Here is a 22,388-nt window from a genome sequence, read left to right as displayed (position 1 = left end):
AGAGATGATTGAGAAGTGATCAATTTCTCTGAAATCCCATTCCGTTACGTTTCTTAAAGTTTTTTGGGAGCAGTGGTTTTTATCCATAAATTGCTGAACAGGAGGTACATCAAATAGAGAAGGGAAAGACATTCAATAAATGGCCCTCGATTGGGAATCAAGTCACATGACGCCACTAAATGTAATGTTTCAAACTCTAAAGACAGATTAAAGCCTTTTTTTAAACTGTTTTTTATCAAATTGTTAAATAAATTAATGGCAAAGCCTAGGTTAGATCTTCAAGCAACAAATAGGTCAAGTGGGCAACCTAACACCAGCTAGTTGGTTGAAAAAATAACCCACAGTTAATTGTTGCTAATGTAGCAGGATGAACCCTGTCCCAAGACTGAGGACACCAGGCCCCTAATTATCTCCTAATGACAACTACTGTGTGTGTGTGTATATATATATATATTTATATATATATATATATATATATATATATATATATATATATATATATATATATATATATATATATATATATATATATATATATATATATATATTCACATTGTACAAGTACTGGCAAGCTGATCCTCCTACTGTTGGGCAGGTAGGGTCTCTCTGGTCGGGGTGGAGACATCCAGCTCTGGTAGGTGACAATGGCTTCCTCTACCTTCTACAATTTCTAAAATCATCTACTACCTGTAACTTAATTTCAGACATAAAGCTGCTGCAGCTCGCTAGAGACCCTGCTCCCTGCTTTAAAGGGCCGAGAATCAAAATTCATAGCCTTGTGGTGCCACACTAAGATCCATTTGCTATGGACAGTTGTCAACCTTGGGTACCATGCACAAAGAGGCAATCTTCGTTGTTGCCCTACATGTCTTTGCTCACACAAATTTGCTAGTTTGGAAGACCAGAAAAAAATCGTTTCAGACAGTGCTCCAGAATGGACAAATTTCAAAACGCTAGTTTCATTTGTACATCTGAGTCGCATCTTTTTCTGAATCGATATTTATATTTGTCTCTACTGCGCATGCGCCGCATTTTTTCAACTGGTCGGTGTCTCGTCCTGTGGCAGCGCTACCGATTGGCCCAGCATACCCATCACTGTTTTCAGTGGCGCTGCTTCCTGTCACGTGGACGCATTTTTCTCTTGATTGTGTAAAATAAATACGTTTTGCTTGCTTGCCTCTGTGTGAACATGGGCCTATTTTGCCTATAATCAGAGGTATTCTGGACATGATCGACCTGCTGCCACGTAAAATGACACACCTGCAGACGGTAGGTCGTATTATTACCAGACTCTGCATTATTAAATATTTCAACAAAATTACAAATATTGCTTATCTACATTCACAACGTGACAAACCCTGGTTAATGTGTGAATACTGAATATAGAGCTATAGTCACAAACTACAGCTAACTCTAGCTGTAGAGTATCAACTAAAAGGCTAATTTATGTGATTCATAGCAGTGGGATTCATGTCCGTTGAATATGGTGTTTATAAGCTGATGGCTATTCCAAAAGGGTTTTCTCCAGACTGACATTACATTTTATGAAAGTTACATTGTCATACATGGATAGGTGCTGCTACATGTTAAAGTAGACGTATTTTAAAACGTGCTAGGAACACAAAACAAATTAGCAATAGCATGACAAAAAATAAAATCATGTTAACTTAGACACACCAGAGTGTTTCCAAGCAGAGTTGTACAATATTATAAAATATTGGAATGTCAAACTTATTAAATATCTTGATGTCAGTTGCGATATGAATGTTTTCTCCTTTCCTCGCTTCCCATCTGTTTTTCCATTGCCCTGTTAGGTTAAAGCTATTTGTGTTTTATCTGCTGCCACGATACTCTGTTCAACCTGCTAAATATTACATTAGCGTGGAAAATGCAAGTTCATAGCACTTGACAAATATTAGGGAACAACTATTGCAGTCCAAACAATCCTGATACGAATATTGCACACAGTATTATGTAGACATACTTGCAAAATTTTGTAGCGGCTAATCCATATTCTCTGCTTACTGCTATGAATATAACATATTCAATTAACTTAGGATGTATTTTTATTTTTTTTATGCGAGAGCAACTGGAATATCCAGATAACTTGCAATAGAACAATCCCAAATTACATAGAATGGGGGAGGGGGAATATCCTTTTCAAATTCCTATCCAAAATGTCTCTTGTGTACATGTAACAAATGCATTTTGCAAGACGGCAGAACTTTGGCACTCTTGCATTCCTTAGGTGGGAAACACAGTAATTATTTTGCTTGTGACAGATGTATAACCTCTTCTAAAAAAGCAAAAATATCTAATTATAGATTATTAACCATAGAAATCATTAAATGAGAAACTCCAAAACTCAACTTTTAGTTTAACGTATTACACAGAAATGAGACTCAATACAGAAAGACCCAGTTTATCAAATGGGTCAGTGACATGTCTGAGAAAGTTCAGTGGGATGAGGTCTTCTGTAAAATCAACGAGAGGCAGGGTATACACTGGACACGTAACACAGAGACACAAATCCTTACGGTGTTGTTGCTGCAGTACACTTAATTTTAAACCCCCAATCAGCATGATATGTATGACTGAGCAGAAGGAATAAAAAAACCTTGCAATCAAGAGTTTGCTGCTGGACTGCAAATCCCTGCTGAATTACTTGCCTAGTCCTAACCTAAGATGTCCCTCATCATATTTAGGGCTAATGGTGGTAAAACATAAACGGTTGAAAACACAAAATAAAATAAAAACTCCACGAACATAATTAAAAGTGTTTCAAAAGTTTAGAAAGCAAAGTTTTCAGAAAGTGGATTTTCCGGAACAGATGCCGTGGCCCAATAATGCTATTACGACAATGACGTGAAAAGTAGCCCAGTAGGTGGGTAGGAAAAAAAAATCCAATCTTCTGAGGTGAATCTTCTTTCCGGATGGATTAAAGGTGTCCGACTTGCTCCACATGTCAGCAATTACAACAGTCACGGTAACAGTGCCACAGATCTCTTCTTATCCTCAGAATCAGCTTTAAGAGGTGTCTGTCCTTTCTAGCCAACCAGACAGCAAAAACAAATGTAAAAGTGTATTTGTTTCCTATATAAAGCACAGGGTTATGTTAACACACCTCCAATTTTAAGAAGTATTTGTTACTAGGCTCCTGGAATTGTCATACATAAAACAGTCAGAAATGTATCTATGAAAACTCTCCAAATAATCCATATATTGGGTGAAAGTACGGAAATCCACTCAGTGTCTTAACCTTATTAGATCTTTTAAGTGTAGTTAAAAAAAGTGCTTCACTTTGTCTGGTAAGATCCGTGCCAAAAGGCACACAGTGTCTGTAATATGATTGTGAAGTAATCCGCTCAGAGGTCACCGAGGCGTCGGTATAAAAGCTAAAGTGTGAAGTGCAGATCAGCTAGGGAGGTGACAAGTGAGAAGAAGAACTGAGGAACATTATTTCTAGATCAGGATGGCAGAGGAATGGGGAAAACAGGTGTTTGCTGCCAGGCGGCACGAAGATACAACAAGAGGCTCCGCATTCACATACACAAACAGCAATCATACAAAAGGTAGGCTTTTTTTGTTGAATTATTTTGTGTTTAGACCCGGTGTTGTGTAGAGACTGATTTTTGTACAGTTCTACAACCTGAAATATCACCGGACTGAGATGTGCTGCAGTTTATGAACCTCTATTTGACCTAATGCTAACAAGCACAACATCAACTATAGTGTAAGGTTTTTGAACATTTTGATTTTTGCTCCATTTTTATTTAAACACCAACCAATTAGTCTGCAGTTACATGCAACATGTAACAGAAGTCATGATGGCAACATGTGAGGTTTAAGAAAAGACGATGCTTCTGAATTAGAACAAAGTTTGACCATGTGTGATTCTAAGACACAGACGTTTTCTTGCAGATCCCTTTGAAGGACCAAACTACCACATCGCTCCTCGATGGGTTTACAATATCTCCACACTCTGGATGTGTATTGTGGTCATTTTATCAGTCTTCACCAACGGCCTCGTCTTGGTGGCCACGGCAAAGTTCAAGAAACTTCGTCATCCTCTCAACTGGATCTTGGTCAACCTTGCTATTGCTGATCTTGGAGAGACAGTCTTTGCCAGCACCATCAGTGTGTGCAACCAGTTCTTTGGATATTTCATTCTGGGACATCCAATGTGCGTCTTTGAAGGCTTTATTGTCTCAACTTGTGGTAAGTTGTCTCAGTGTTAATTTATGTTCCAGACCTGTAAATTAATTTTTATAAAACCTAAAGTTGAATCGTTTTTGTGGTCTGTTAAACTGTATGTGTACATCTATATTCTTTACAGGTATTACTGCTCTGTGGTCCCTGACCATCATCTCTTGGGAGAGATGGATAGTTGTTTGCAAACCTTTTGGAAATGTCAAGTTCGATGCCAAGTGGGCCACAGGTGGAATAGTTTTCTCCTGGGTCTGGTCTGCAGCGTGGTGCGCTCCTCCCGTCTTTGGATGGAGCAGGTAATCTAGTTATGTGGCTTTTATATCCTCGATAATCAGCAGAGCAAGAACTGATTGTTTCCTTGTATCAGGTATTGGCCTCATGGACTGAAAACGTCTTGCGGACCTGATGTGTTCAGTGGAAGCGATGACCCAGGTGTCCTGTCCTACATGATTGTCCTCATGATTACATGCTGCATCATTCCTCTGGCTATCATCATCTTGTGCTACCTGGCTGTGTGGTTGGCCATCCGTGCTGTAAGTTTTATCCCTCACTGCTTTTTTTTCTTCAGATTTATCGTAGCACTAAAGAAAGCCTGATCAAATCTGACCTTATGTCTTGTTGGCTACAGGTTGCTATGCAGCAGAAGGAATCTGAGTCGACCCAGAAGGCTGAGAGAGAAGTGTCCAGGATGGTTGTAGTCATGATCGTAGCTTACTGTGTCTGCTGGGGACCCTACACTTTCTTCGCCTGCTTTGCCGCAGCCAACCCCGGATACGCCTTCCATCCTTTGGCCGCTGCCATGCCTGCATACTTTGCCAAAAGCGCCACCATCTACAACCCTGTTATCTATGTCTTCATGAACCGACAGGTGGGCATAGCGACACAGTTGTCACATTGTTTTTTTCATAACAAATATGTGTTTTGTTGTATATCTAACTTTCACTCTGCTCTTTCATTTGCAGTTCCGCACATGCATCATGCAGCTCTTTGGCAAACAGGTGGATGATGGTTCTGAAGTGTCCACATCAAAGACAGAGGTCTCCTCTGTGGCTCCTGCATAAACCTTCATGTTCTGTTTTGGACCTGTAACCTGTACAGAAACTATTTATTGTATGTTTGTTTTCTTTTAATGAACATAGTTGTATTGCAAAAAAAAAAGGAAAAAAAAGAGAATGACTGCATTATGCTTGAATGTGTAACTGATCTTTTTTGAAATTAATATAAAATATAAGGCATTATTTAAATTTTGCTTTCTGTGTATTTTTTGTAATACAGTGTTTTTGTTTTTGAAAGAACAATGCGAACATTCTGTTAATTGATGTTTTGAGATCACCTAGCTTTTTACAGTATGGAAGATGAAAATGAATACCATTAAAGCAGATAGCAGACGCGAATAACTTTACTAAGGCTGGGAAAAAACAAATTCTAAATCTCTACTAATTGGATAAAAAAATTAGGCATGATAGGAGCTTGTCGTGGGTTGCTTGTTCTAGCTCCTTCTGTCTCAGTCGTTGCATCCTTTGCAAGACACTTCCCCTGCCCTGCCTGCGGGTGGCAGTCAAAGGACCCAGTGGTGCTGGTGGATGGCAGCCTCTGTCAGACTTTGCCAGGGCAGCTGTGGCTACACTGTAGTAGCTCACCACCATCAGCGTGTGCATAAATTGGTGATTGCAGTGCGAAACTTTGGGCTTGGTAAAGAGCTATAGACTATGTACTCTTAATCGATTCACACTTAAGTCGCATAAATCAAAGACTTCTAACTCAACTTAGACTGAACTTGAACTCTGGATCTGAGACTTAAGACTGTCTTGATGCACAAGTGTTTGGTTTTGGTTCCCCGTAGTGTTTGTTTTCTGTGAATTTCTGGGGATTTGTTATTTTATTCCTTCCAGATCCTGTCATTTCAGTTCACTTCTTTGTGCTTAGCATATTTCTGATATTCTCTATGTGCATTTTGTTGTGGGAGATACATTTGTGGACTTTGCGGCTGTGTTGCTAGATCAGGCTGCACCTCCTGAGGTTCAACTCGCCTGACCAAGTTTGGGAAGTTTCTCTATTTTGTTTTTGTTTGTTGCCCTTGGACCACGACACCCTCAGTCTTTCTAGTTTTGGTTGTTTTGGTTTTGTTTCCGAGATCTCCTGGTCTAACTGTGAAGGAAAAGTACTTAATGTTGATCCATGATCCTGGTAGTTCTTTGTATTTTTTACATTCTCTAACCTCAATTGGATTACTTTAAATTCAACAGCTCTGGGGACTTTTATTTTCTGGAGGAGAAAAAACAGGATGTACAGCTGACCCTAAAACAAAGTTCCACTTTGTTAAGACAGCTGCTGCCCGCTGAGATAACAATGTGTGCTTCTTCCCCCCAACACATTCCACTAATCTCTCCTTTATCCCAGAAATCCCCTCTCAAGCTTCTGAAGACACCATCAGGACAACAAGCTCTTTCAGCCTTCCACCACATCTTACCTACCTCACTGTTAAGTTGTTGCCAGAGTCCCTCTTCTGATTTTGCAGACTTTCCTTTTCACTTATGTAAATTTGAGAACACAACTCAGACCATAACAAAATTGTGCATTTTATCATCAAGACCCTGAGACCAAAACAATAAATTCCACTAAAAGTCGCCAAGGCCTAAGTGGAGGAAAGACTCTTTTGAAAACATTCCCCTGGAGTTGAATGTGCTTCCTCTCTCCCTGCATACTCAAACTGCGTCTGTCATTTCCTGTTTCTCCTCAACTGTCTCTGCAATCTCTGTTTTCTCTGAAATCCTCAAGATATTTTGTTGCAGTCAATGTTTCTCTTCTTACTGGCTCAGTGGACACACTGGGGCTCTGCAAGGTCTTACTGGCTGTTGATGTTCTACAGTACATTATACCAAACTATTGTACTCGCCAAGAAGAGAATTTTGTCATGTCCTTGGAAAGGGTATCAGCATTTGACAAACATTCTCCTTTCTTCTCCTGGACATACTCCTTCTGAGTAGTTAGAACGTTGACAATGTCAGGCAGCTGGTAATGAGATGCTTTCACAGTCCACACCCAACACGATCTTGTTGTGGGCAAAGCCTTGATGGAGAAGTCTTTCACATGTCCCTGGAAAATTGTCCAAAGATGGGCACAGCAACATCTGTGAACAGACCTACTGTACAAAGTGTCTTTGTATCAATCAATCAATTAATCAATACGTTTTATTCAGACACATACATGGTCCATAATAAAAAAAAACAGACTAATAAACAAGACACAATAAAACTGTTCATCCATTGCCGTAAAGCCGCTGGTGATTCCACAGGCTAGACAACAATATAGCTGAGCTTTGTACGGGGTTCATGATGTTTACAGTCTGTTAGCCTACATCTGTCCACAAGGTTTCAAAGCACAACACAAGTTGGTACATTGGCATTTATGAACATCTGAGTGGCATTACTCCATTGTGGCATCATAGGCAGCATCCTCATGCCATCATTGTCACCTGAAGTTTATACATTCTGCTTTTTATGTAGTTCCACCACAGGTGGACAGTATACATTGGAGTACAATTATGCTATGAAGAAGTTGAGTGATATAACAGAAAACTTGGTAGCATCTCCAACAACTAAGTTTAGTGTGTGATTTCCACATGCTATTGCTGTGTTCATACAACCTTTTTGTGTTCCCTAAAAGCAATATTCTGCTCTTCAATCATGTCACAATAACCACTGATCTTTTAAAATTTCCTTCCATTTAGTAACGTCAGCATTTCTGAGATCTTTTCTTGCCTGATCAAGTCTGTCATTCAAAGTCTGGTATTTCTTCATGATTTCTTTGATTCTAAAGATGGGCATAGATATTTTTCCAGTCCATAAAACCACTGGAGCTCAGGTTTAGCATTTACACCCTAAAGTAAGAGCGTACAACTGAGTTGTGTGTTTTACTGTAGACTAGGCAGGATTTTTCTCCCCTTTCTTCATTACTGTGTGGCAGTATTCTGAAGTAACCATCGCTCTGTCTTTTAAGTCTTGTGGCCAGAGTGCCAGATCGTCTGGTTTAGCACAAACATCAGACTACTAGGGGTCTTTCTGTCTCACATCACAAGGCTAAAGAAACAAAAGGACATCATTACATTTCTTACATTTCTGTGAAGATCTGTAGTTATTCATGTTTCTTTAATCAAGTCTGAAAGCTTTGACTTGCTTTTTAAGCCTTTGGAATAGTATTACACTAAATGGCTCAAATGTCAACTTTTCATGTCTAGCATGTTAGATAAGAAATTAGTAAATGTATTAATTCTAGTCTTTTGATGCTTTGTCCTAACTTTTAAACATTAAAATTTCCAAAATGTAAGAAATGCTTAAATTTTACATATTTGACACTAAAAATGTGTGGCAGGAGTTAGGAAAGATATTTTATTTGGTATTAATGAACCGTTGAACATTTTTTTCCATATTCCTGACACACATTCGGCAGTCTCCTTTGCATGAAAAAAATGTAATACGTCATAAAAAGTTAATCCATCCATCATCTATAACGAGTCATCCTTGCAGGATCGTAGCGGAGTTGGTGCTTATCTTCACATTTGAGCATGTCAATCTGCCAAGTCACGCCCATGGGTGTGATGAAATTTTCAGAATGAGAATTGGTTTTATTGAACAAGTTTGTCACACAAACAATGAGTTTGACTTTAGATATACTGTGTTCTATATGAACAGACATTTTAAACATAAGCATGGGAAATGAAAGCAAATTAATATACATTTCTACAATATTGTTACAAAACCAAAAGACAACGTTCAATTAGAGGAAATGTACACAGTTTTGATTCCCAGTATTCTTCTTTTGCTCATCAGAAAGATGGCCAGTGGTTAGATACTAAAAATAGGATAGAAATACCCTTTATTGTCCCGGAGTGGGGAAATTCAGGTGCAACCACTGCCAGGTGACAGGCAGTCGAAACCTGCCTAGATCGTTTGTGTGCAGAATGTGTGTGGTCTGTAAAAATGTTAGATGTCCTCTTCCTGTCCCTACACCTGTATAAGTCATGAATACAGGAAAAGTCAGCTCTTTTGTCCTGTTTTGTGACTAACCCAAACCATCGGACAAACTGAATAATGGTTGTGTAGATGGCTGGCAGCTCCTGCTGCAGATTGTCCTGCTGTGAGGAGGATTTCAGGTCTAGAGAAAGTTCCTAGTGGGAATGGGAAGGATCTCACAGTAGACAGTGTCGGTGAGGATGGCGTGGGATTGATCTCAACAGTCTTGAGTGAGTTAAGCTCCAGGTTGCTGACCTGTACACAGACTCATCACTGTCCTGAATCAGAACAGTAGCATCTGTGAACATTACAGATGCTCACATCACAGACAGATCACAGACAGATCCGCTGAAGTACAACCATCCGTGTAAAGAAAGAAGAGGAGCAAACACGGACCTCTGAGTGCCGATGGTTCTTGTGCAGAAGAAGATGCTGCCTGACCTCTCCTGCTGCTGCCAGTCAGTGAGGAAAATGTTGATTTACTGACAGGTGGAGGCTGGCGCTGTGAGCTGGATAAGCTTCTGATGGAAGGTAGTGTTGAACGGAGAGCTGAAGTCCTGAAACAAGATCCTGGATTATGTTCCTGGAAAGTCGAGATGGGGTAGGGGGGAAGTGTAGTCCCAGGTTGGTTGCATCGTCCAAACTGTTTGCCCAGGTGAGGGTTCTGCTCAGGGAAGGGGGGAAGGGCTCCTGTAGCTGGTTTTAAACTAATCCCATCAGAGTTCTGTGAAGCGTGGGTATATAAGCTGAAGTCTGATGTGAGGCACCCAGCAAAACTCTCAAGGTTATAAACGACAACTAAGTATCTCTATCAAAGACCAGGATGTCAGATGATTGGAGAAAACAGCCGTTTGCTGCCAGGTGGCACAATGAGGATACAACAAGGGGCTCTGCATTCACATACACAAACAGCAATCAAACAAGAGGTATGCTTTTTATTTTGAACCATTTAGTGTGTAGACATGCTGTTATTAGAGATTTATTTATTCAAGCCAGATTTGTAGATACATTTGTAGAGTTTTACAATCTGAAATATAAGAGTAGTGAAAAGAACTGCTTATAAAATGACAAGTGAAGTTTTGGAGAATTTGACAAGTGTTTCATTGTTTTGGTTGTATTTGAATACAGTCTCATTAGTATGCATATGTATTAGGACATCTGAAAATAAATTTGTATTCCATAAAAGTGCAATATTTCTTGTCAGTCATTTCAGAAAGTGAAACAGTCATTTTATAAAATTCATTACACAAATAGTTCAATGTTTCGAGCAGCTTCTATTTTATTTTTTTCAATTTTCAATGTGAGGCTTCTCAAAAGTGTGCATTTCTATGCACTCAATACTTGGTTGGACCTACTCTTGCATGAATTACTGCATCAGTGTGGCATAGCATAGAGACAATCAGTCTGTGGTGATGCTTAGGTGTGGATAAAAGCCCAGAGTGCTTTGATAGCTGCCTTCAGGTCACCACCCTTGTTGTCTCTCATCTTCCTTTTGACAACAGCCCATTGATTTCCTATAGTGTTAAAGGTCAGGGAGTTTGTTGGCCAATCAAGAATAGTACCACCATGGTTACTCAACCAACTTATGGTACCTTTGGCAGTGTGGGCAGGTGAAAAATAAAATCAGCATTTCCATACAGCTTGTCAGCAGAAGGAAGAATGATGTTCTCTAAAAAGTCATTGTAGCCTGTTGCATTGACTATGGACTTCATAAAATCCAGTGCACCATAACCAGAAGATAAGATGGCACCCCAAAACATCACTGACTGGGAAAACTTCACACTACACTTCAAGCAATCACTCTTCACTTCACTCTTCCTCCAGGAACTGGAAACTTGATTTCCAGATGAAATGCAAGATGAAAAAATGAGTCTTGACCATTGCACAACAGTCCAGTTCCTGTTCTCCTTAGCCCAAGGAAGTTGAATCTGGCATTGTCTCTGGTTCAGGAGAGGTTTGACATGGGGAATGTGACATTTGTAGCCCGTGTCTAGTATTGATCTGTGTGTTGTGGCTCTTTTAGATTGGATTTCACTTGACAATCCTCTCAAGGCTGTTGTTCCCCCTGCTGTTGGTGTACACTTTTCTACATCCTCTGTTAATATGTTTGGATAGAGATCTCTGTGAACAACTAGATTATTCAGCTATGGATTTTTGTGGATTAGCCTTCTCATGCATGGTGCCCATGACTGTCTTCTGGACATTATCCAGTCAGCAGGGAGATCATTTAAAGCATTGTTCTTAAACTTCAGTCCTCAAGAACCAATGTCCTGCAACTTTTAGATGTGTGCTTTGTGCTACACAATTGAATTAAATGGCTAGAGTGATTCACTAGCATGCGGACAAGCATGCTAGTGAATGCTAATATGAGCTCATTAGCTCATATTAGCGAATGAGCTAATATTGGAACATGGTGTACTGAAACAGAGAGACATCTAAAAGTTGCAGGACATCAGCCCTTGAGAACTTTGAGTTAGTTAGCCAATTAAGGCGTGACACCATGAGTCTTCATTAATGAGCTTTTTCACTATGTACTTATTATCTGTGGTTTGTGGTAAAACTTTGTGATTTTCATTATCATTATCTGTAAGCCATAATCAAAATTACAAAAAACAAAGAGAAGGAATATATATATCACTCTATGTGTAACAATTCTACAAACTATGAATTTCATTTTTTGAGATGATTGGCAAGAAATATTGCACTTTCATGCAATTTTTACATATAGCAGTAAAGAAATTACTGGTATTTTTTGACATATGCCAGTATACAACATATTTGTAATATTACTCATTAAAACGCATCGTTTTAAAAAGGCAAATACCTCTGAATTGCAATGTCGTTTGAATAAGACTCTAAGATGCGGACTTTGCTTGCAGATCCTTTTGAAGGACCAAACTACCACATCGCTCCTCGATGGGTTTATGATGCCGCAACGGTCTGGATGTGTATCGTGGTCATTTTATCAGTCTTCACCAACGGCCTCGTCTTGGTGGCCACGGCAAAGTTCAAGAAACTTCGTCATCCTCTCAATTGGATCTTGGTCAACCTTGCCATCGCTGATCTTGGAGAGACGGTCTTTGCCAGCACCATCAGTGTGTGCAACCAGTTCTTTGGATATTTCATTCTGGGACACCCAATGTGTGTCTTTGAAGGCTATGTTGTCTCAATTTGTGGTAAGTTGTCACAGTGGTAAGTTAAGTTCCAGACCAGTAAATTCATTTTAATCAAACCTAAAGAAGAATCATGTCGTCATCCTTTTTTCTGTGCACAGGAATTGCTGGGCTTTGGTCCCTGACCATCATCTCTTGGGAGAGATGGATAGTTGTGTGCAAACCCTTTGGAAATGTCAAGTTCGATGCCAAGTGGGCCACAGGTGGAATAGTTTTCTCCTGGGTCTGGCCTGCAGTGTGGTGCGCTCCTCCCATCTTTGGATGGAGCAGGTAATCAATCAATCAATCAATCAATCAATCAGTTTTTTTTTTTATAAAACACCCTTCATACTAAAAGCAGCTCAAAGTGCTGTACAGATCAATGAAAACAAACAAAGAATAGCCTCCCCTCACCCCCCCTTGGTAATCTACTGGATCTCCTGGTTATGAAGTATTTGTATCCCCAATAATCAGCAGAACAAGCTTTGTTTAATGCAAAGCAAATGCTAAAATATTTCCTTGTATCAGGTACTGGCCTCATGGACTGAAAACGTCCTGCGGACCTGATGTGTTCAGTGGAAATGAAGACCCTGGAGTCCAGTCCTACATGATTGTCCTCATGATTACATGCTGCATCATTCCTCTGGCTATCATCATCTTGTGCTACCTGGCTGTGTGGTTGGCCATCCGTGCTGTAAGTTTTATCCTTGACAGATTTCTGTTACTGTTAGTTAGCTGTTAGTTTTATTCTAGCATTAAAGAAAGCTTGTTCAAATCTGTCCTCATGTTTTGTTGACCACAGGTTGCTATGCAGCAGCTAGATAGTGAATCAACCCAGAAGGCTGAGAGAGAAGTGTGCAGGATGGTTGTAGTCATGATCCTGGCTTTCTGTCTCTGCTGGGGACCATATGCCACTTTTGCCTGCTTTGCCGCAGCCAACCCTGGATACGCCTTCCATCCTTTGGCCGCTGCCATGCCTGCATATTTAGCCAAAAGCGCCACCATCTACAACCCTGTTATCTATGTCTTCATGAACCGACAGGTGGGCACAACATTCCAGTTGTCACATCTATTGCATTGAGCATATCGATTATTTTTAACGTATTTAATCTTCATCCAATTCTTCCATTCAAAGTTTCGCACATGCATCATGAAACTCTTTGGCAAACAGATGGATGATGATTCCGAAGTGTCCACATCGAAGACAGAGGTCTCGTCTGTTGCACCTGAATAAACAGTCAGTGTTCTCGGTTTTGGAAATACAACTTTTACCTGTACAGAAGCTGCTTATTGTTTGTTTGTTATTAGGGACTGTAACTGTAACTTGTTAGTTTTGAATAACTAATTGCAAAGATTTTAACATGTTAAAAATTTGAATGCAGTTAATGAAATTTTTTTTTGTACATTCATAGATGGAACCTTTGCATTGTATTTCTGGTACAATATATAAAGCTGATGCACAAGCCACATCTGCAAACAACAACTATGGATAGCAATGCCGCTTCTCTTGGACCACTGGGGGTTAATTTTCGATAAAAAACAATTAAAAAAAACAATCTGGGAGGAAAAGACTATTGTTGTTTACACATTGTCCAAAAGTGATTTGACCTATTACTAAAGCTATTCAAGGCTAAAATACCATTTCAATTCGAAATGTGTTGCAATAAACAAACAGCAGCAAACACAGACATCTCAACTTTAATGTCAGTGTTCAAATTTATAAAGAAGAATTTTTCAGACAAGTTAACTGAATGATAATGGGATCCTGAAACACTTGAAATCTGAATGCACATTACTGCACTTTGCACCAATCTGATGGTTGAATAACGGAAATAAGAGATTAAAAACAATAAATGTTGAGTTCATATGTCCATTTATTTAATTATTCAGTTTCAAAAAGGTTTTTTAAATGCTTATGTTTCAATGTAACATTTTCCTTTAAAAGGTAATGAATTGTGATTGATTAATTACAGACCTTTCAATTTACTCAAAAGTGTTTATCCAGGCCCACCACTATTTGCTGTATGTTGACAAACTAATTTTCCTTTTACAAAGTAAAAGGTTATAAGCTACGTATGGCAGGCCTATTTTGACTTTATTGTTGATATGACTTCCCCACTCTTTTTATTTTGATCATTTAGCTTTTTTTATCATACCGTTTTTTTATGTTAAAATGAGAAATAAATAACATTTTTTAAAATCTCTTTGTTTTTCCAAGTGACCCTTCTACAGAACTTTGTAAACTTCTGAAAGTTGGTTTCTGAGTTTTAGCTGAACAACGCCCCCCACTGGCTGGAATAAGTCATGTCAACAGTAACCGGAAAATCTGTACTGCTTTGCTTCCGTATTTGGTGCTACTTCAATACTCTGTACAAGCCTTCTGTTAACATACCAGAATGCTTTCTTTCTCTGTACACAGCAAAATCTTTTGATTGTGTAGAATGTAACTCTTTGCTTTGTTAGAAAGCTCAGTTTTAAAATCAAATAGTAATTTTTGTTATTTTGCATTTACTTTTTTGTCTCCTTTTTCATTAACCAGGTTTGTGGCATTTATGCCACTGTTTATGTGTGTTTGCATATTGGTCATTTAGAGCACTTTCTACTGTTTTGTATGTTCAGATGCTTTGCTAAGACCCTGTCAAAGACACATTTTTTATTGTTTTTCTTTTCTTTTTTTTAATTTTTGCTCCTTTGAATTTGATAATACTTGACAGTGCTTCTCATTTCTTAAATATGCAGTTTTGGGTGCTTTGAAGATCATTTATTTTGCCTGGGATGTTTGGCTTGGCACAGTTAAAGCAGTCATTCTGATACTTACCAGTTTTTTTTTAAGCGAGCTAATTTCTGTCTAGTTAATGAACCTGAATTACAGTTGTGAGTGACTGACAGCAGTAACATGTCATAATAAAAACTTAAAGAAACACTTATCAGATTGTTTATTTTGTTAAATTGGGAATATATTTTATAAATTCTCAGGTAACCAAAATTTTTCAAGATTATCAACATTTATCTTCAAAGCCGTAAATGACACAACGAATAACGTTCCTTTCTCGATTTACAGTTTTCTCATTTTAAAGCCGGAGCATTCAACCCCAAGTCCAGACAATTCAACTGAAATGCCTGTACCTGCCATTATCTTCTACACCGTACTCCTCACTAATAATATCCAAAAAATATCATAGTCCTTTCTGGACTTGTGGGCTCATGGCTGTGCTTGGTGCTATATATTTCTTCTGACAAGACAGTCATTGCTTTGCATCATAAAAATATTTAAATCACGCAGCATTTCCTATATGGCTCAGTGCCACATATGTGACTTGATAGTGATTTCCCTTACACTTACCTTTTTCATCGTCCTCATTTGACGTTAACCTTGAGCTTGTTGTGGAAAAAGTTGACAATTTTTGCTCGTTTAAGTTTCCAACTCCCAGCACAGTGACAGTGTTCATGTAAGGGCTGCGCCTCCTAGTGGTCACAGTCATTACAACATGTTGGTCTACTTTTCAACATAAAAACAGGGAGCTGCTATAATATATATATATATATATATATATATATATATATATATGTGTGTGTGTGTGTGTGTGTGTGTGTGTGTGCGTGTGTGTGTAAAATATTTTAACAGTACTCAAGTAAAAGCAAAAGTTAAGGTTTCGTAAACTTAAGGTGCAAAGTACAAACAAATAAACTTGGGTAATGGTATTTGGTAGGTGTTAAAGAGTCATCAGATATCATCAGATATCATTCACCATGTTTATTACAGGGAAAACTGTATTTGATGGGCTGTATGGAGCGACCATCCATCCCTCCATCCATCCTTAAACGGACATGTATTAGTATTTCTGATGACACTAGGAAAAACTGTCGTCTGCATCCTCCCTAGAGGGAACCCTCTACACTTTCAAATAAGTTAAACTAACATTTATCAGGGTTGCACAGTGACGCAACTGGTAGCACTGTTGCCTTGCAGCAAGAAGGTTGTGGGTTTGAATCCCTTTCTGACTGGAGATTGCATGTTCTCCCTGTGTGAGAACATGCAATCTCCAGTCAGAATTGACTGTGGGTTTTCTCCCACAGTCAATTAACTGGGTTAATTGATCACACTCACACCTAAGGAGAGTGACTATTTGCTGTCTGTGTCTCCCTGTGTTGCTTTGCGATGGATTGCCTATGTCAGCTGTTGACCGCTAGAGATAGGCGCCAGGACCCCTGGCAATCCCACTGGGGATAAGTGGGTAAGATAATGGATGTATGGATAAGGTTTAACTAGTAGTCATTAGATAAGAAGATTAAAGAGGAGTCAGATATTGGGGCAGCTATGCTCACAGGTGTTGCTGTGAGACATTTTACCCTCTGTATGTTCAATAAAATGTAAAAACCCACGTTTTACCACTTTTCTATGATTTGTGTCAAAGAATTAAAAAAAGAAAGACAAAACTTGCAGTCATGCTTTGAGTTTTATATTCAACTGAAAAAGTTACATGCATGATAAGACATCTAGAAAAATGTGGACTTTTTTTGTTTTTATTTGTCAGAATGCTATTTAAGTGAAAAAAAGATATTATACAATTGTTATATAGTGTAGCACACAAATACTTTCAGTACTTTTTTTTTTTCAAAACACAGGAGATTTCCATTTGCCATTAAGTTTCATTTATCAAAAAATAAACAACAGTTTCTGTACAGGTCACAGAACTTTAGTTTCTTCCTAAACAGAACATGAAGGTTTATGCAGGAGCCACAGAGGAGACCTCTGTCTTTGATGTGGACACTTCAGAACCATCATCCACCTGTTTGCCAAAGAGCTGCATGATGCATGTGCGGAACTGCAAATGAAAGAGCAGAGTGAAAGTTAAATATACAACAAAACACATATTTGCTATGAAAAAAACAATGTGACAACTGTGTCGCTATGCCCACCTGTCGGTTCATGAAGACATAGATAACAGGGTTGTAGATGGTGGCGCTTTTGGCAAAGTATGCAGGCATGGCAGCGGCCAAAGGATGGAAGGCGTATCCGGGGTTGGCTGCGGCAAAGCAGGCGAAGAAAGTGTAGGGTCCCCAGCAGACACAGTAAGCTACGATCATGACTACAACCATCCTGGACACTTCTCTCTCAGCCTTCTGGGTCGACTCAGATTCCTTCTGCTGCATAGCAACCTGTAGCCAACAAGACATAAGGTCAGATTTGATCAGGCTTTCTTTAGTGCTACGATAAATCTGAAGAAAAAAAAAGCAGTGAGGGATAAAACTTACAGCACGGATGGCCAACCACACAGCCAGGTAGCACAAGATGATGATACCCAGAGGAATGATGCAGCATGTAATCATGAGGACAATCATGTAGGACAGGACACCTGGGTCATCGCTTCCACTGAACACATCAGGTCCACAAGACGTTTTCAGTCCATGAGGCCAAAACCTGATACAAGGAAACAATCAGTTCTTGCTCTGCTGATTATCGAGGATATAAAAGCCACATAACTAGATTACCTGCTCCATCCAAAGATGGGAGGAGCGCACCACGCTGCAGACCAGACCCAGGAGAAAACTATTCCACCTGTGGCCCACTTGGCATCGAACTTGACATTTCCAAAAGGTTTGCAAACAACTACCCATCTCTCCCAAGAGATGATGGTCAGGGACCACAAAGCAGCAATACCTGTAAAGAATATAGATGTACACATACAGTTTAACAGACCACAAAAACGATTCATCTTTAGGTTTTATTAAAATTAATTTACAGGTCTGGAACATAAATTACCACTGAGACAACTTACCACAAGTTGAGACAATAAAGCCTTCAAAGACGCACATTGGATGTCCCAGAATGAAATATCCAAAGAACTGGTTGCACACACTGATGGTGCTGGCAAAGACCGTCTCTCCAAGATCAGCAATGGCAAGGTTGACCAAGATCCAATTGAGAGGATGACGAAGTTTCTTGAACTTTGCCGTGGCCACCAAGACGAGGCCGTTGGTGAAGACTGATAAAACGACCACAATACACATCCAGAGTGTCGAGAGGTTGTAAACCCATCGAGGAGCGATGTGGTAGTTTGGTCCTTCAAAGGGATCTGCGAGCAAATGTCCGTGTCTTAGAATCACACATGGTCAAATTTTGTTCTAATTCAGAAGCATCGTCTTTTCTTAAACCTCACATGTTGCCATCATGACTTCTGTTACATGTTGCATGTAACTGCAGACTAATTGGTTGTTGTTTAAATAAAAATGGAGCAAAAATCAAAATTTTCAAAAACCTTACACTATTGTTGATGTTGTGCTTGTTAGCATTAGGTCAAATAGAGGTTCATAAACTGCAGCACATCTCAGTCCGGTGATATTTCAGGTTGTAGAACTGTACAAAAATCAGTCTCTACACAACACCGGGTCTAAACACAAAATAATTCAACAAAAAAAGCCTACCTTTTGTATGATTGCTGTTTGTGTATGTGAATGCGGAGCCTCTTGTTGTGTCTTCGTGCCGCCTGGCAGCAAACACCTGTTTTCCCCATTCCTCTGCCATCCTGATCTCTGGAGAGCTTCTCTCAGCTGTCACACTTTCCTCTGGCTTATAACCTTCTGCGTATGCTGGGTGCTTCACCTCACACTTCTCCTTATATACCAACGCTTATCTGATCACTGATGGGATTACTTTAAAATCATATTACACCTGTGGCTTTCCACTTGGCAGAGATGCTCAAACGTAAACCAATACATCGGTTATCAACTGTAATTAAATCAATCTGCTAATGAGGTTAAGACACACGGTGGATTTCTGCACTCTAACTTCATATAATGATTGCATTTCAGATCTCGAAATTACACATTCAAGTCCATTAAAAACCCTTTTTGATTTATTTCTATTAATTATAGCTGCTAAAAAGAGTAAGTACACAATAACAATCATATTGTCAAACATTTACTCAGCAGTTAGGGGGAATTATTCCACTTCAATAAGTTTCTCTAATAAATAAAATAAAATAAAATAAAAGTTTGAATTTGAAAGAGTGGCAAAGAAACATGTTTTCGGATTGTGGGTTGTGATGGAGGCTGAGGTTCATAGGAGAAGAGACAAGTCTTACACCAGATTTAGAGGACAAGAAGAGATCTGCACTCTAATAGAGGCAGGTTCAATTACGTGAACCTGCGTCTTTAATCCCTCCAGAAAGTCAATTCACCTCAGGGAGTAGGTTGTTTTTTTTTTTTTGACCCAACTAAGATGTGGGTCAAAAACAGACAACGGAGACATGCGGTGAAGGGGTCACGTACGGATCATGATTTCAGAGTGTGTGAATATTTTCTCCAATGGAAAACTGAGGGGGTTAACAGGCTTGGCCCGGTTCTTCCTTTTGGTTCAGCGGTTGAATAAGCTTAACAAATGTTATTGGTGAACCAAAACAAATCCGGTTGGTAGCGTTCTGGCATATCTCAGTTCAAAACATAGTTTTCACTTTCATTATGTGACTGAAGCGTTTAGTTGGACAGGTCAGCAATAGTAACAAAATGGAGTTACCAGTAAGAAGCAACCATAAGAGTGAGTTCTGACTAAATGTTTTCTTCAAGGTGTTCATGGAGGATCAATTGTTTTCTACGTTATGACTTTTTACAGCATAGTAAATTTTTTTTATTGATGCAAAAGAGACTACAGACTGTGGTTTAATCTTCTCTGATTGAGAAAAACAAGTTGAATTATCTCAAATTGACAGCATGTTTAATGGAGTGGGCTGTGTTTACACCAATAAGAAAAATAAAATAGTGTTGTTACTGATTGATTTCTTGGTTTCTTAAAGAGCCTAGAATTCAGGCATCCAATAAGACAGGCATCGTTCTGAAACTAGAGAAGGGGCGCAGCCAGTGTCAATTTTACAATGAAACTATACATTTTATTAAAAAGTGTTTAAAAACAGTTAGCTTCAAAACCTCCACATTAACAGATATAAAAAAACATTCAAATAAAACTAAATGTGGAAAAAAAGAAGCAGTTACTGAAGAGAACTCAGGGTTGTTTTAGAAAGGTTCAAAAATGAAGAACCTAATATTTCAGAGCATAAACTATAAATTTTAACAACTGAGTTTTTATATATTTACAGATGTATTGTAGAACACAAAGATTATAAAATAAAGTTAAAACTGAGAAATTTCTCCCAATTTACACATCAGTATGTGCTTGAGGAGCCAGTTGAGAAAACATCTTGCTAAAAACAAAACCATTTGAAAGAAACAACTATTGATGCTTACAAAGCAGGACAAGCTTAAAGGACGTTATCGCATCATTTCCAAATGTCAAGAACTGATTCGTTCTGTTCTACGTGACTCTGTTTGAATTCTGTGATGATACTTTCCTCTACAGTTCACCTAAAAAGTCGCCTAAACAGGGATGTTGACAAAGACATGCCCTCAAAAGCCCCATAGAGTTGGAAAACTTCTGCAAGGAAGAATTTGTTCTACATAAAAGTCCTAATGGTTCTGTGACACAGTTTGATCTGAATAAAGCAGAGGTGGGAAACACCAACCAACTAACCAAAGCTGGGGTAATAAACCATTACGACAGCTTTGGTTAATCTATCACCTCTAGTCAACTGTCTATTTGGAGGGTTTTACGGATTACGGAGCCGACTTGCCAAAGTTAACTGGACTAATTAATATAATGGAGCAACCTGAGGCGTACCGCTGATCTGATTTGGCGTTCCGACGCGATCACTTACTGAGTAAATAATCATGAACCCCAGTGTACCACAACAGGAAGGATATAAAGTTATCCCCCACTGCTGTGGTAGCTGAATCAATAAACAAGACGCAGTGGGGTCATAATTATGCATACACGTGACAGATTGAGATTTGATTTGACTTTTGCCTAATTGCAGAGAGGTAATAGCCATCGTGAATTCTGAACTCTTGTCCCTGCCATGTGAGTGTGTGCATGTATGTTGCCCTGTGATGAACTGATGCCCTATCTAAGATCTACCCCACCTGTCAGGGATACAGGGATGAACATCACAAATGTCCTCTAAAGGTCAGTGATGGCAGAATGTATTAATAAAACTGTCTATTAAAGCTGCAGTATGCCACTTTTATTAAAAAATTGTTTATACATGTATGTTAAAATTATCATTGTTGTGACAGCATAAGACAGATAATCTGTGAATAAAATTGAGCTCCTCTGCCTTTTCCCACTACCAATTGCAGAAATACACCATTCAGTCAAAAACAACCAATCAGAGGCAGGAGGAGGGTTTTAGCGCTGTCAATCAAACTCGTGTATGTGCCCATTCACTTCCTGCTTGCTCTTTGCTAAGCTACAGCTAATTCACCACAACATAGCCTGTCACAAATGCTAAGGCTAGTTAGCATATCCCTTGGTGACAGAGAATAAACAGTTTTCCTGTAACAGTAAGCCATTTTTCTGCTATTGGTTCATTGAGCAGCATACAGGAGGATGATTGACAGCGCTAAGACCCTCCTGCAGGCTCTGATTGGTTGTTTTTGAAGTGGAGTGCTGCCTTTTTGCAGACTGCAAAAGTAGTACTGGAAGGAGGAGGAGGAGCTCAGTTTTTTCGCAAATTATCTGTCTCATATTATACTGTCATGAAATAGTGACAGTTTTAATAAATATGGAAAAAATTTAGTTTTGTGCAGCTCTGAACTATTAAAATTATAGCGTTCTCTGTATTCAATAAGTACATCTTAAAAATTAAATAATATAACTGTTATCTTGAAGTTCTATTGAGGGCCACAGACATAACTGTAGTGGACTGGATTTGGCCTGTGGGCCTTGAGTTTGACACATGTGGAATAAATAATGAATAAATTTTTTTAAAGGGATGTTTTTATTTACATTTTATGATACTTTTTTTTTTACTACAAATTATATATGACTTTATTTATGTATAACCTTCAAGGATAAGTAGGTGTAGACAATGATAAATGTTTTATTGACATTTTAATAAAAAACGACAAGTGAAAAATGATTTACAGTCCTCTAAAATCAATGAAGAAAATCGTTTGATAAAGT

At 38.9% G+C, this 22,388-nt stretch overlaps 3 protein-coding genes across 3 annotated transcripts; 2 read left to right on the top strand and 1 right to left on the bottom strand.

Moving 5' to 3' along the window:
• Positions 1-3,436: 3,436 nt before the first annotated feature.
• On the top strand, positions 3,437-5,453 carry opn1lw1 (opsin 1 (cone pigments), long-wave-sensitive, 1). The gene is made up of 6 exons (XM_088005380.1): positions 3,437-3,572; positions 3,922-4,218; positions 4,337-4,505; positions 4,577-4,742; positions 4,838-5,077; positions 5,172-5,453. Exons 1-6 carry the CDS (start codon positions 3,473-3,475, stop codon positions 5,268-5,270), a joined length of 1,071 nt encoding a protein of 356 aa, XP_087861506.1. The 5' UTR covers positions 3,437-3,472; the 3' UTR covers positions 5,271-5,453.
• A 4,591-nt stretch (positions 5,454-10,044) lies between these two features.
• Positions 10,045-13,607, top strand: LOC148159595 (red-sensitive opsin-like). Its single transcript, XM_088005379.1, has 6 exons — positions 10,045-10,147; positions 12,101-12,397; positions 12,496-12,664; positions 12,902-13,067; positions 13,176-13,415; positions 13,509-13,607. Exons 1-6 carry the CDS (start codon positions 10,045-10,047, stop codon positions 13,605-13,607), a joined length of 1,074 nt encoding a protein of 357 aa, XP_087861505.1.
• Positions 13,608-16,811: 3,204 nt separating this feature from the next.
• Positions 16,812-18,932, bottom strand: LOC106904761 (red-sensitive opsin). The gene is made up of 6 exons (XM_014969225.2): positions 18,800-18,932; positions 18,154-18,450; positions 17,867-18,035; positions 17,630-17,795; positions 17,294-17,533; positions 16,812-17,199 (listed from the first exon to the last, which is right to left on the bottom strand). The coding sequence occupies exons 1-6, from the start codon at positions 18,897-18,899 to the stop codon at positions 17,101-17,103; spliced, it is 1,071 nt and encodes a 356-aa protein (XP_014824711.2). The 5' UTR covers positions 18,900-18,932; the 3' UTR covers positions 16,812-17,100.
• Between the last annotated feature and the right edge of the window lie 3,456 nt (positions 18,933-22,388).

This window comes from Poecilia mexicana, unplaced genomic scaffold, assembly GCF_051168715.1.
Source record: "Poecilia mexicana isolate PSO_F unplaced genomic scaffold, ASM5116871v1 scaffold_5, whole genome shotgun sequence".
In the NCBI taxonomy this organism is placed as follows: domain Eukaryota; kingdom Metazoa; phylum Chordata; class Actinopteri; order Cyprinodontiformes; family Poeciliidae; genus Poecilia; species Poecilia mexicana.
Note: the sequence above shows the minus strand (reverse complement) of the source record. Positions and strands in the feature narration are given on the sequence as shown.